Source organism: Mustela lutreola, chromosome 2, assembly GCF_030435805.1.
Source record: "Mustela lutreola isolate mMusLut2 chromosome 2, mMusLut2.pri, whole genome shotgun sequence".
NCBI classification, from domain to species: Eukaryota; Metazoa; Chordata; class Mammalia; order Carnivora; family Mustelidae; genus Mustela; species Mustela lutreola.
In genome coordinates, this window is record NC_081291.1 from 112,085,518 (window position 1) to 112,101,066 (window position 15,549).

A 15,549-nucleotide genomic window follows, 5' to 3' on the forward strand; every position below is an offset into this window, starting at 1 on the left:
AACCCACTGAGCCACCCAGGCACCCCTTCGCCTCTCAATTTTTTGAGGTTCTCTTCTCCAGTTGTCCTGTCTTCCACCTACCTCACTGTACACTATGTACACTGTAGTACACTGTACACTATGTGTACAGTTCTACATTCTTCCTGGCTCTTTTTTTTTTTTTTTTTTGGACTCCGCATTTGACCTTCCATTAATGAGATGCCTCAAGGATACTACTTGGAGGTTTTTTTTCCTCAAGACATCCACTTTTTTCCTAATGGCTTCTGATGATTTCAAAAGGAATGCATCCTTACCAGTCCTTCCTCTTGAATGATGGCTTCCTAGCACTAGGATGTCTCCTAAACATGATCACTTTGAAGTCTAGAACTTATTGAACTTAAAAAAAAAAAAAAGAATCTCTAATATACCCTCTTGGTCAACACTGTTATTCCTCCTTTACAGTGGCTTAGATCCAAACAATGAATTTATCTTTATCTTTATCTTTACACTTTATGCTTACACTTTATACTTCATACTTTCAAATATTTTATCTAATATGCCAGAAGTTCCTATAAGCTTAACTTTCTAAAATAATATTTATTTATTAATTTTAGAGAGAAAGAGTGCATGTGTCCAAGTGTCCAAGTTGGAGTAGGGGCAGAGAAAGAGAATCTCAAGTAGACTCCTGCGAGTGCATATCCCAACTCTAGGCTCCATCTCCTGACCCATGACCTGAGCCAAAATAAAGAGTTAGAGGCTCAACCAACTGAGCTACACAGGTGACCCTATAAGCTTAACTTCTTTAAAAAGCATAGTTTACAACCATTTCTCACCACTCCCTTGGGTCATGCTAATACAAATCTCCATAATGTCTCATTTTGTATACTGTAGTAGCCTCTCATCTGTGATCATGTTCCCCTAGAGTTTATTCTTCAAAAGAAGAATTATTCTTCAAAAGAATCAATTATCTTAATAAGCTAAAGTTATATCATGTTCCCCTCTGCTCAGAACCCTCCAAGAGATCCCAGATCTGAATATCTTCTGGGATCCCTAGATCCTTTCAGTCTTTCCTTACCTTGTTTTATGGCTAAAGAGACACAATCTTTTAGAATATGTGTACAATATTCCTTGATATTTAGACTCTGGTTGAATTGAGCAATGAAAGTCACTGGACAGAGATTGGTGGGCAGGAGGAGTGTGAGGTGTAGGTTTTCCTCCAATTCTAAATGGTCAACAAGTGTGTAATATTTCCCTCTATTAAAAGCCCCAGGGGCTGCCTGGTAGCTCACTCCATACAGACACCCTTGATTCCTCATTTCCCCTCCCCTTGCTACTTTAGGACAATGGTAATTATGCTGCCTGCCCACTGCTACTAGTACTGGGTACTGTAAGAGTCCATATTAGATTTCTTAAATCTTATTCACACATTTGTAAGTAGAGTTTATTAAACTACCATTAAATTTCCTAGTTTATGTATGCCATCTGTTCCTGCTGGAACTATGGATGATACATTTGCCATTATACTCAGAGTAAACCGAAAAGTCCTTAAAATGGTCTATAAGCATATACATTATTATCACTTCACTATAGTGATTTCATTTTCTATTCTCTCACATACTTCTTATATTCCAACCACAGGACTCCTCTTTTCTTTCCTTTTTTTTTTTTTTTTTTTAAACATCTTATGCCTTTTACACTTGCTATTAAGTTCGTTCACTCCTTCACAGTGCTTAGACCTTCACTCAAAAACCATCTTCTCCTTGGGGCTTTCTATGAACACTATTTAAAATTGAAAATCCCCTCTTAACACTTTCTATCCCACATCTCTGCTGAATCTGAATCTGCTGAAATTTATTATCATTTAACATGCTCTGAATTTTACTTATTTATTTTCTGTCTCTTGCCACTAGAATGTAAGCTTGAGAAGAGGAAGCAATTTGGTCTGTTTTATTCATTGATATGTTTTGAGTTTTACAGTGGCTTTGGGCACAGACTACACACTTAATTATTATTGTTGTGTAAGTGAGTAAACAAACAAAAAACCCAAAAGAAATGTTATGGGACATATAATAAGAAAGAAAATATTGTCTGCTGGTGGTATCAGAAAAATGGAATTTGGATTGCACCTTGAGAGTGACATGTGAGATGAAAAGAAGAGATTCCCCAGACAGTAAAGCTCCTGAACAAGGTCACATTGATGGAAAAAGTATTCAAGAAACAGTAATTCTTTTAGTTGGGTTGTGTGTTGAGTGAATAGGGAATCAGAAAAAGTAAGTTGCTGAAGATAGGCTGAGGCCAGAGAACAGAGTGCCTCCAATGCAGAGTCAAACAAACCAAAACAAATTTTATCTTGTAGGAAATTAGATGCCAAATTATACTCTTTGAGATTTGAAATATCACAGTCAGAGTTGTATGCTAGAAAGATTGATTTGGTGATAGTGTATCCACGTTTGGAGAGGGAAGACTGAGGACATTCAAATAAATTAAAAAGCCACTAGGAGAGGTAATGAGTCTTAAACCACGGAAGTGGTGAGGAGGGGAGGACTGTCACATACATTGTGGAGAGTACATTGACCCACAAAGAAAAAGAATGTATTATGCAGGGCGCTTGGAAGAACGGATGCCATAATTATCAACTGACCCTGAATCAACACAGCACTTTATTTCATTGTTCTATCATGTAGATTTTAAAACAATAAAGATGTTTAATGTTTTTCTGCTTGAATTCCTTAGCCAGAAATACTCTGTGGTACACTATAGGTAGAGCATGTTTATCACAGCTCAGTGTTCTGTCATTCTGAGTCTATTTAATAGCAATATCACAAACAGAACATCTGCTGATGAACATGGTACTGAGTCCAGCCTCAGCTGTTACTGCAGATAGACTGTGGCAGGGCTGGGCGTCCTTAATGTGAGGGGGGCACCCTGGCCAGGCATGGCACAGCTGGGGCTCTTTCCACCCCTACTAATTCATGGATCATCTGCCCTCAAGCAATGCCAAGGGCCAGATTTAGTGATACTGGATGTGGTGTTGGGAGCCCCAGGATTCCAATATTGGAATTCATTTTACAGAGTGATGAACAAAAGCCTAAAATGGGGCCTTGTATATGACACTGCAGCTATAATGGAGAGGAAATAGAAGAAAGGAAGAGGAGAACTCTATTATTTTGTTTCCAGTGATAGTGGTCAATGATACTTAATTTGTTTAAGGAAACATGAAAGGAAAAACTGTTACGAGCTTGTCATCAACGCTAAGTGGTCAAATTAGAGAATCTATAGCATTAGCCCATGGGAGCTTACAGTGCAGCAGGTGAGAGAGATAGAGAAATTCATAATTCAAAAACAGAAGTGTTATGAGCAGCACAAGTATAAAGGAAGGAACATTCAACGCTGCCTGGGACAGCTTCATTGGTTTGAAAACATTGAAAAAGCACTTACAGGGCAGGGGAGAAGAGTGAGCATTCCATGCAGAAGAAATATTAGCAGAGGCACATGGAGCATAAAAGTACAGAGCATATTCAGGAAACAGTCTTTGGAGTACATGTAGTTTAAATTCATAGAATTCTTGGGGAGAAGAAGAGAGAAGAATTTTGAAAAGCTCTTTGGAAGTGGAAGCAGTTTGGCAAGCAATTGACTCAGGATGAGTGGAGAGAAGAGATCTCTGAGACTTGGCTTCACTTTGTGCAACTTACCTAGCATTTTATGCGCTTGCAGAGAATCGAATTTCAGATTACTTGGAAAGAACCCTGGTTATACCCTGAAACACACAGGAAAGTACCTCATTGTTACTATTACACTAATTCATAGAATATCAGAGATGGAAAGACACATAGTGATCCTTGAACTGTATTGATGGGGAGAACACTGCACAGTTTAGTGCTTTTCTCAATGTCTCTTAACAAAAGCAAGAAGAAGAATAAGAAGAATAAGAAAAAAAGTGAAGGAGGAGGAGGAGGTAGGGTAGGAGAAGGAGGTGGAGGAGGGGGAGGAGGAGGAGGGGAGGGGAGAATAAATATAATTTGGATTAGAACTCAGATCTCATTCCTGATGCTGTTTCTACACTGTGTGATTTCAAAATTAGGTCCCTTTATGTTTTTTGGCATCATGAAATATATGGATATTTATCACAAAAGAAGTTTGCTTGAAGCTTGCTTGGGTAAAAAAATAAGGGCATAAAGCTGTTAAGAAGACAAAAGGTAGTATTTCTTCAGTCTCATTTACAAAGTAGTGACCTTGAGACTTATGATTAAAATTGGTTTAGAGAAATTGGAGGCACCAGAGTTGAACTATCAGTAGGCTCCTGGTAAATTTGATCTATCTTCTCATAGCCATGAGCCCCAGACAGTGATGGATAGTAGGTAAGGGAGGAGAAGAGAAGTTAGCTGTTTAGCTTTACAAGGGAGAAAGGCATTACAGAAACTAGGTCTAAACAAATAGACGCATTCTTTATGACTCTTTGAGAAGAGCACTTGCACCTTTTAAATATTCTTTCAAATCTCACAAGACCTTGAATGTTGATGTGTGTGTGTGATACGGGAGGAGGAGAGGGTATTATCTAAACATTACTCAGTGAATCAAAGAAGGATAGAATGATAAGATCCTACAGACTTGCTAGTCCAATTCCACCCATTTTGGGGTCTCAGAAGTGTGAGATACAGAAGAGAAATGCTTTGATTACATATATATATATATATAACCATTTCTGTTGAGAGTTAAGATGAGAAGCTGGGTTACTTCAGAGAAAGCAGTTACCTCCTCATTTTTCCTCTCTCAGTGGCTGCTTTTTGGGATAAACAGTCACTTTCAATCTTTTTAGAGGTTAAAATAAAAGTTGTTTCTTTTTTTTTTTAAGATTTTATTTATTTTACAGAGAGAGAGATCACAAGTAGGCAGAGAGGCAGGCAGAGAGTGGGGGGATGGTGCAGGCTCCCTGCTGAGCAGAGACCCCCAATGTGGTGCTCTATCCTAGCACCCTGAGATCATGACCAGAGCCAAAGGCAGAGACTTAACCCACTGAACCACCCAGGTGTCCAAAATTTGTTTCAATACTCAAAGCCCAGGGAAAGAATGTGACTAACCAACTTTGTTCATCTCATACTCCGGCAACTCTCAGAGCCCGTGGACTAGAACCCCAAATGAGGGAAAGGGGAGAAGGGAGGGAGGGTGGATGGGAGGAGGAGTTTGAGAGAGAGAGAGACAGACAGAGACAATGAAGGGAGAAAGAAAAGTGTAAAGTGCAGCAGACAGACAGAGGTAACCAGGACTACAGATGACTGAATTCCTCCCCATTCTTCATCTTCCACCAGGAAAAAGAAATGTTCTAGCTAGAACAAGACAGTTCTCATTTGAGTTGTGGCACCTCTACAGCTAGTTAGCTTACTATGTTAGGGACAAAGTTAGGAAGCCTGAGGACCAGTCATTTTCCTTTTCTGGATTTGAATTTATTCAGTTGAAAAACAAATGGTTGTCTATGTTACAGTTCTGGCTCTAAAAGGTGTCCCCCAATTTTTTGATACTCTTTCAAAAGCTAGAGCTGAATTCCCTTCCTCCTGAATTTGGAAGGGACTTAGGGAATCATTTCTAGTCAACAGAATATTGCAGAAGTGATAATATGTCACTTTGGAGACTGGGTCTTGAAGGCACTGTGGTTTCCTACTTGCTCTCTCTCTTTGGAATCTCATGCTCTGGGATGTGCCAGCTATGTGCCAATAGGATGCTCAACCTGCCTATAGAGGTGCTTAGGCACTTTAGGCTTCTGACCAAAACGTATGTGCCTGCATTTGGACGTGGATCTCCCGGTTCTGGTGGTGTTCAGAGGGACGTTGCACTAGTTAACAGTTTGACAGCAACCTCACGAGTAAGTGAGTAAGAAACTCTGAGTGAGAAACGCCGTTAAGCCTCTCCCAAATTCCTGACTCAGACCCATGGAAAATGTGAGATAATCAATATCTGTTATTTTAAGTTGGTATTAGGAAGTTATATATGTATATGTTAGTGTGTATATATATACACTAATTATATGATAGTACAAAACAAATGCATTTTTAAAAAAATTACTTTTTCAGAGTCTGTGATTTTTTTTAATAGTCTTCAACATTTAGAGTCATATGAAATTGTAGTGTTTATTCTTTAATTTTTATGTGATGAAGGATTACAGTTAGACTTTGTGCTCTGGACCATTCCCTAATATTCAGCAGGTTTAGGAACTTTCTCTTGAACCTCTTTCTTTTCCACAGGTTTCATTTATAATGTCATAATAATAATAATATCACTACCAAGCATATAATTTACAGATGTTAGAGGTTCACTTTTATTATTTTACCCTTACAACAGTCTAATGAGGTAGATATTACGTTATACCCATATAATATGTGGGGAAATTAAAAATTTGAGAGCAAAAGTATCTGAAAGTCACACAGTAAAGAGAACTGACACTCCAGTTCAGGTTTCCTGATCCCATTATATCAAAAGCCCTTATTTATAGAAGTGACCATTTAAGTTTTATTCCCCAAACCCTGGCACTTACTCCACATTTTAGCTCTGGGAATTGTTTTGGGTGTCTCTTTTATGTTATAGTACTAAGGTTTGTAAAGGAGTGAGTGGGTTCACTTATTCACACTTTTTTTCTTTTGGTTCTTCTAAGAAGTCATTTAATGGTCTTTGCTAATAGCCAAGTTGTTATGCTTTGAATATTTTGTCTATTGTAGATGACCAATGACATAGATATAATAAATACTAGCATTCTAGCCTTCTTTGGCTCTTCGGTTGATTAACTACATTGATTATAATTTTGTTTTCTGCATTTTGTTTTTCTCCTACTTTATGCACTTTCAAGGCAAGATATGAAAAATAAAGGACTCAAATTCCAGAATTTGGCAGTAAGTTTTAAGGTTTCCTCTTTAAGAAAAACAAAATATTGTCTAAAAGATCAGGATTTGCTTTTAACTCTTTTTTCTCCAAATGTATAATATGTCATCACTGATTTTTCAGGGGATAATTTACAAATATTGTAAAGGTACTTAAGTTAGATATTCTTTACAAGAGTGTACATCTAAATAATTTGGGGAGTTTAGTGGTCTGAAGAAGGCCTCTAATACATGCAATTTTTTTTTTTTTTAAAGATCCACTTGCCTCCTGTATTTTGAAGCATGGTATTGAATTACAAGCTCACTGCAAGCATGTAGCATAGTTTCTGGCAATAGAAAAGTAATAAATTATTATGTATGGCTTTGTGTCTTAAATGAAAAATAAACACATTATAGCTTTGATCTTTTTTTTCCCACTAAAGCAAGAGTATTAAAATTCCCATCACCTAAAGTAGGATAAAAATAGTTCATGATCTGAGTTCAGATTTGGAATCTTCTGCTTTCTTTCTATGAACCCATTTCAAAGCACCATTTTTTCCCCATGTAAATATTTATTAGTGTTTTGTATTATCCAAGAGAAAAACTTCATAAATTACTCTCTAGATAATTTTGAGTGTCAACAATCTCCTCACCAAACTAAGCAATCCAACTTTTTCTTTGTTCAGCATCATAACTTGTTAGTATGGAACAAGGCACCCTCAGCCCTGATCTTCACCAAACCAAAGAGAGATTTCGTCATGACCAAATGATACTGCACAACATTAGACAAGTCATAAAAATGCAAATCTTTAATAGAGAGAATTCAAATCGTAGAGAGAGCAGATGCATAGATAGCAGCCGACTTCATAATACCCACAGCAGCATTTGTCTCTTCCTTCATCTAGGCTCTAGCATGTTCAGTTCAAATTCCCTATTTAGCTCTTCAGATAAATATATCAAGGGAGGCTTTCTAATAACCGTGTTACATGCTCTGCTGTGTTCTAAATGTCTTCAATCCTTCTGAGGTTCCCTGGATATTCAAAAATGAAATGGCTCATTGACAGATGGTTTGAGCACCACATTCTTAGAGAACTACCTAAAGCCACTGAATGGAAATTAACCAAATACAGAAACTTACCAATTTTTAAAAACATTTTCTTTAGCCAAGAGCTGTATGTATGTATGACTTCAACAATTTTCCTTTATGAAAATTAGTGACAAGCCTTGTTCATTTTTGTACAGTTTTAAAATAAGTACCTGACTTGACACCTTGGCAAGTGGTGGTGGGGTGTTGGCAGGAATCATTCCGTTTCTTCATTATCAAAGTATGTAACATAACTCCAGTTGTAGTTCTCTTGCCTCTTCAGGCAATTTCAGTATCTCATTCTTAGGCAAAGACAATGCTATGTGTTCACCAAGTTCCATTTCATTTTTCTCTTCCCAGGAACACAGGAAAAATGCATTTTCCAGCCTTCCCTATGACTAGATCTGTGCCACAGCTAGTTTTGACCAATGGATTGTAAGTGAGAGTGGTCTCATATTTAGGCTGAAGTAGAATAGCAGGGAGCTACACATTTCAGATGGCAAAACTACAAAAATGTAAGCCCCTATCTGGACATACAGCATAAACAAGAAATAGGTCTTGTTATGTAAACCTACTAAAGTGTTGGGGTTACTTAGTATAGCTTATCTGAATCTGATTAATACATGTGATGACTACAGCAATCATACTAGATTTCAAATGTCAGTGTTTGATGCTTCATATATTAGAAATACACTGTATCAACCACTCCTCTACTTAATTGTCTCCTGTGCCAAGGCAACTCAAGGGCTAAGCGTGCCTTAGTATTTTCATCTATTGCCTGCAAACACCTTGTTAAAAGGATGATTTGTAGTCCTTCTTGGCTGGAGAAAATCAGAGCCTACAAGGGTAAAAGAGGAGTTAAAGAGAAATAAAATTAATGGTTCTTAAACTTTTTGTGCATCAGAATCACCCAGAAAGTTTGTTCCAAGTGCAAATCTGCCCCACTCTAGAGGTATTTTATTTATTCTTGGATGGGTCAAGAAATATGCATTTTAACATGAACTCAAAGTGGTTCCAATATGGATGCATCAAAGAACACATTTTGAGAAGCCCTGGAGCAGACTCTAATAAAGCTTTTCTCCTCTTAAACCTGAATAATAATATAAAAAATATGGGAAGGGTTTAAAAGAATTCTTGTAAGTAGTAGTTGACCCATGGAAAACCTTATCTGAATTATCAAGGGCACAATATCAAAAAGCAGATTCCTAGACAATGTTCAGCACCCAATAAACCAGCTCCCCTGGGGGAGGAACTTGTCCCAGGATCTCTGCTGTAAGAGGCCCCCCAAATTTTTAGACGCAAAAATTTTTAAACCATTGATTGTCCTTCTGTGTTCTTATATCTTTATAACTAGGCCAATTTGTTATGATGGCAGTTTCACACTTATTAGTTTTACCGACCATTTCAACTTTTCAAAGTGGAAGTGAACACATTATTCAAGGTTTTACTGGTTATAAGAGATAGTGACTAGAACTCTTAGTGCATATCATCACTTCTGAAAGATTAAATTTGTTTTTCAAGGTAAATTGTGGGTACATTTTTATTTTCCATTAAGACAAATACAAATAATTTATTTTGAGAGGAAAAAATTATAACCTGATTATAAAGTCTGGAAGACACAAAAAAATGGTTCTACTTTTAAAATTCTTAAATAAATGTTATAATATTAAAAATTAATTATATAAAATCATAATATGAGAAGGCCAGATGACACATCAGACACTTGATATGACATTTAATTAGCTGCTTGTAGGTTTACATTAATTGACTTGTTGATTTGAATGTATAATGGTCCAAATTAAATAGTTACAATTAGAAATACTTCCACATTAATTTTATAGGAATAGTTCCAGCATTGGTACTGGATCAGGTGTCAGAAGCCTAGATCAGAGGCCCAACCATATTGCTAACTGGCTGAGTGTCATTAGGAAAGTCACTTAATCTGGATAATACGTTCCTACTATGTACTGCTTTTGTGCATTTTGTGAGAGTTAAAAAAAAAAAAAAAAGAAAGATACGGAAAGAAAAGTGATACATATGAAATCAATTTGTGAGTCATAAATCATGATACAAATGTAAGTTTATGCAACCATGAGCATGATATCACTATGGGAATAGTACTGACCAACACTTACAAAAGCACTTATAATATTCCAGGCACTGTGCTATGCACTTACATGCATTATATTGTTTATTGCCCACAAAACCCAGTGAGGTTAATAATATTAACTCCATTTAACTTGTAGGAGATTGAGGCCCAGAGAGCCCATGGTCAAACAGATAATTAGGAGAGAAGCAATACTCACATTCATCTCTACTTGACTTAAAACTCCTGCTCCTAAATAGGCAATATTCCTATGTAAATGATATCCATTTAACCTGCAATCATATCATATTAGTTATGAATATGCATGACCCCTGAGGAAATTTTCTTATCATTTGCCTCATTGAAATATATGGCAATGAATATTACACTCAAGTATGGAATGTTGGGTCAGAGACTAATAACATAACCTCCTAGCCTTTCTTCATACAGTAGAAGTATGGTTCATTATCTTTCTGACCCCTGGGTAGCTAATGCCAAAAGCTATGACTTTACACTGCTTATATTGGCCATATATTGTTAATGGAAATTGATACTGACCAAAACTAACTTAGTTTTTGAGAACACGGTTATCTAGCTACTCATTCATAAGAACCCATGTTTAATTTCCATGCTGTTGCCACTTATCCTTTATTTTTTACACACACAAAAAAATAATTCATAAATGACACAAGTAATTCTCAATTTTTCCAAAGATATTTTGTAGTTGGGACACTGAGCTCATACAGAATAAGACTGATTATGGGTAAAAAAAATTCTCTCCCTTTTTAGGATTTGGAGCAACATACATTACTCCATTTAAATAGATTGGGAAACTAACTGCTATCTCTCTTCCGAGTGAAGATCCTTGAACACACATCAAGGATGGATTAATCTCTTCATAAAGAAATGCAATATAGAATATCCTTGTGCTCAATTGTTTTCTACAAGATATTCAGGTAAGGTGTCCTATCATTTTCTAATTACAAGTTCCATGATGAGTCACATTTACTCTGGGGTGTCCTTATTCCCACCTCTTTTTCTTTCAAGAGGAAAGGGGTATAATAGTTTGTTTCAACAGAGAAGGGATTTTCTGCTTTTCTTTCCAAGTGGAGTAGTGGAACAGAATGTCTGGCTTCTTTCTCCACCCATCCTTCACTATTAGTGGCTGAAAAATGTTGACATTCATTGGGCCACAGCTTACTAGCAGCCAGCACTAACATATTAAAGGTGACTGCTCATGTCTGGTATGGTACTTTGCTCTTTTCATCCTGCTCCTATCCAGGGGAAGCAGATTGTGCTTCTAATTTTCTTATAGCAACCTCACCACTCAGGGGACCTGCACTCTTCCATCAGAGAATATGGAGGGCACACTATTTTCCAGAACTTTTTCTCCTCTGGTGAAGTGGTAGGTCAGATCAGTCTTATTTTTGACGATTCAGATGTTTTTGATTTGGGAAGGGAATAGAAGTCTCCCATTATGTCCTTAGGTCCTGTCTGTGTTCTCCAGTCTCAGTATTGCCAAGGATGCTTGAATTCCCACTCAGATATATACTCTTTGGGTAAATACTTCAGTTCTGAAATTACAAACTGGTGGCCCTCAGGCTGACTACATGTTCATATGATTTGTTTTTTTTTTTTCTTTTGTTTTAAGATTAAGACATCCCATATACAAACCTTATTTTTTAGATTCTTCTGAAAAACTGGACAATCTGCCAACAATGGGACTGAGTGAAAACTATCATGATGGAACTGGGTAGAGGTTGCTTCCTTTTTAAGGAATATTCTTCAATTACCCACAGGTCCAATCATCTCTATTATCTCCCTCACTGGCAGATCAAATGCCATGTGCCTTTTATGACTGTGTTAAGATGTTTCAAGTAAAGAAATATGTACCTATACCTATCTCTATACATATGGGTCTTAGATGGACAGCATGTGTATTATGCTTATTTCTAGCCCCCTTTTCTCTTTTTTCTTACTTTCTGATTCTTGTAGGCACTTGGACTGACTATCCCTTCTTAGAACCTTGAATGTGAAAAAGGGTTACATACACCAAATGCTACACTGAATCCCTAATAATACTGAATTTTTCAGCTCTCAGTTCTAAAAATAGGAGATATTTTTGTGTAAACTTCCATTTCATTTGAAATATTTTCTCTCTTTTTCTGCCCTTTCCCCAATCTCCCCTCCACACACATTAGAAAGAAACTAAAGAGACACCTTGAACTTTCCTAGTACCTAAACCAAGTCTTGATTTCCTGAAGTGGAATACTCTTCTGATATGAATTCAAAAGCCATAAAAAGAAGAGGGGAGAGAGAGGTAAAAATTTGTTAGTACAAATAAAATCACATAAAAATATAACTTTATTGATGCTAACAACTTTAGGCAGTTTATAGATCACTAGTTTACAGTGAGACAGAATACCATGTATCTGTGTGTGTGTGTGTGCGCGCGTTTGGTTCTTCCAAGAAAAATGTGCTGTAGGTTTTTAGTAGAGCTTATTCCTACAGCTTCCACCACAATCAACTCATTTCCACAATGCTCTCTTGGGATACACATACCCTGTAAGTGTCATAGCCCAAGTACACCTGACTGACTCATAATATGACATTGATCAACAAACTCAAAGGAAACATATTTAAATTCTTTGCTCAGTTTGAAACCATTGGGCAAGATAGAGGATCAGACTTTAGGCAACTTTCACATACTGACCTTCTAGGGCCCAAGAAGAGTGTGCTCTTCTGAGGCCATTAGAAGCAATAATTCTGGATTCGGGTCCTCACGTCTTTTGTCTCCTAGAAATAAATAGTTTTTAAAAATCAATAAAGGGGACACAGTCTGGTAGTCCATTAGATGATAAAAATGTCAATTACTCCCATAGGTTCATAACACAAAGAGGGCTGGTATAGATAGATAGCAGCCACCACCCACCACACGGTAATTATAAGATATAGAAGTCATTGTTATTGGATAAATCCGTAAAATGGTGAAGAGCAAGGGCTGAGATCTGGGAAGCAGGGGGCTCCAATCTGGTGCCATTTTGTATCCATTGAGTTTCTGATTCTTGGGGAACAGGCTTACAGAGGTGTGTCTCCCACTGGGGCTGGGTATGTATCTCTGCCCGGCTCTTGCTCCTAAGGTGACTCTCTCCTTCACAGTAGGTGACACAGCAGCGACAGGCTGCAGAGGACTTCCCTCTGTGCTTGGACATCATGTCTGGGGCTGGAGAGGTGCCTGATGCTCTCCCTGAGCCCTGGAGTTCTGGGGGCTCTTTCAAACGACTTCTCCTCCTTTGAACATGGTCCAGACTGATGTCAGACTGGGAAGAACAGCTTTCATTCCAGCCAGAGCTGGCACTCAGACTTCTCAGGGGAAGTGCCAACCGCAAGGCCTTCCAGAATTTAGAGCCAGAATGTTTGGACTTTTCTCCCTTCCAGCTCACAAAAGACACAGATTCCTTCAGCTGCAGGATGCTTGGGTGTGGGTGCTCAAGGGGACGGTACTCAACCACAATAAGCTTGGTGGAAATAGAGTTCTGGCACATGACACCCAGTTTAAACTCCAGCATGCTGATGCTTTTTTCTGTCACATAGTCTGGGCTCAGGACAACAATCATCCTTCGGCTTCTCTGAATGAAGTCAAAGACTGCTTCCACTGTATCTACAGGAAAATGGAAAGATAGGACAATGCCTAGTAAAACTTTACATAAGCTGTAGTTCATCATTGTCCATCCTACAAAGAAGCAGTAAGTAAACACTTAAGAATAGAGGATCTCAGTGTTAAGTAATCTACCCAGTTAATGAATCTCACTTAAACATCACTCTTATCAATGATTGCCAAGTCTCTGCTACCTTCATAGATAAGGAATATACCACCTCTAAAATCAGTTAATTTCACCTGTTTGTAAATTAATTTTTTGAAATATTCTCCCCTGCCAATTTTACCTGGTGGTCTTAGATCTGATATTTTCACATGTTTAAAATATTTCACAACTATTTTTACCTCACTGTATTTTCTTCTCATTTTTAGATTAGGATCAACTTTAGAATTTTTATCTTATTCCCCATAAGACATGGTATCAAGTCTCTTCCTCCACTTTTATCATTTTCCTCTGAATAACATTCAATTTATATAGTATTTCCTGAGAGTAATACCTTGAACTGGCCTCAACACAATGCTCCAGACATAGTCTGATCAGCAAAGAGCAATAGGGAATTACCATCTCCTAAAAACCACAGTTATATCTTTTGATTCTTAAAATTTTGGACACAACATCAGCAGTTCATAGTACTGATTTTGTTATCAACTAAAATCTCTCTCCTTTTTTTCATGTATAAGTGTAAAAAATTGGATTAAAAATCAATTAAAGGGGTAACAACAGACAATGGGCAGGTATCAATTAGTTAAGACTTCTGACAAAGCACTAACTTTTAATAGGTACGGAGGGGGATTTGGTCAGATTCCTATGGAAAGTCCCAGAGATAAATGTAATTCTTAGCTCATCACGAGATTTAAGGAATTAAACAATGTGATTTTCTGAAGGAAAGGATTTCCAAATGTGTAAATCAGCCATTGACAATGCTGAAAACAAGTGCAGACAGACCAGGAGGTTGAGTACCTACTCCTTTGGGGCCAGTGATGAAACAGTGATGGAGAGACCTTCTAGTCTGTGAAGACAAGCTGAAAGTTTGCAGTGAATGTGGATCGTTATGAATTTGAGAGAGTAAAAGAGCTGTGCTCCTTGCCAGATTAGTTCTTTCCAATTAGTAAATTTAACATGAATTTGAAGGGTAATTGGAAGAGACATGTGCTCAATTTTGAGGATCCTTTAACTAGTTTTGTCAAAAGTGTGAAGTAGTTTTAGAGAATTTTTACTTTGATCTTAAAAGATAAATCTAAAGTTTTATTTATCTTCAAAGCCTGTGTGTGTGTGCACGTGCACGTGTGTGTGCGTGTGTGTGTGTTGGACACTTCTTTGTCCCAGTCCTACTGAGAACTTTTGTACTTGCCTTTCATAAACCAGAGAACGTACAAGTAAAATATCTACTGCTCCTCCTGTCTCATGAGAAATACAATATAACCTTAAGGCAGCATGGATGGATTTCACCAAAAGGAACTTTGTGCACTCAAATTGTATGTGTGTTCATTGTGTGTATTGTGCATTTTACTTCAAAATAGTCACATTAAGACAATGTATATTCTGTCCAATGGGGATATCACTGTTGAAAATAAAATGCTGTCCTAGATCTTCTAAAGAAAGACTCTGTGTGTGTTTTTCTAATTATTGGCACCCCATCCTGAAAATGTAAAATTTTCATTTGAAATAGGGCAATGCTAAAGAAACAGATATGAGTAGTGGAATTCAATAACATTGAGGAATGTGATGGAGAAGATGCTTATCATTTGGGGGAATGGACTATACCTAGGGATCTTCACACATTATTTTGAAGGAAGCTGCCTCCTTTATGGCCTATTTTAATACTTTTCATATTGTAAAACTGCAGTTGAGAATGTGAATTGTTATGTTTCAATACTGAAGATTATTCAGAGAGGG

At 37.3% G+C, this 15,549-nt stretch overlaps 1 protein-coding gene across 5 annotated transcripts in view; it reads right to left on the reverse strand.

Annotated features, from left to right (window-relative positions):
• Positions 1 to 7,612: 7,612 nt before the first annotated feature.
• IL1RAP (interleukin 1 receptor accessory protein) overlaps positions 7,613 to 15,549 on the reverse strand; it is a 139,546-nt gene continuing 131,609 nt past the window's right edge. Inside the window, exons 11-14 of one of the 5 annotated variants that reach the window (XR_009350962.1) lie at positions 13,077 to 13,655; positions 12,708 to 12,790; positions 10,215 to 10,287; positions 7,620 to 8,746 (exon numbers count right to left, since the gene is read on the reverse strand). Coding sequence is in view for 1 of the 5 variants with exons in the window: in XM_059163138.1 (XP_059019121.1) it covers positions 12,937 to 13,655 (719 nt within the window). In the remaining 4 variants the exon portion in view is untranslated. Of the gene's footprint in view, positions 13,656 to 15,549 lie in introns of all 5 variants that reach the window. The other 4 variants (XR_009350961.1, XR_009350960.1, XR_009350959.1 and 1 more) reach the window with 4 other exon arrangements.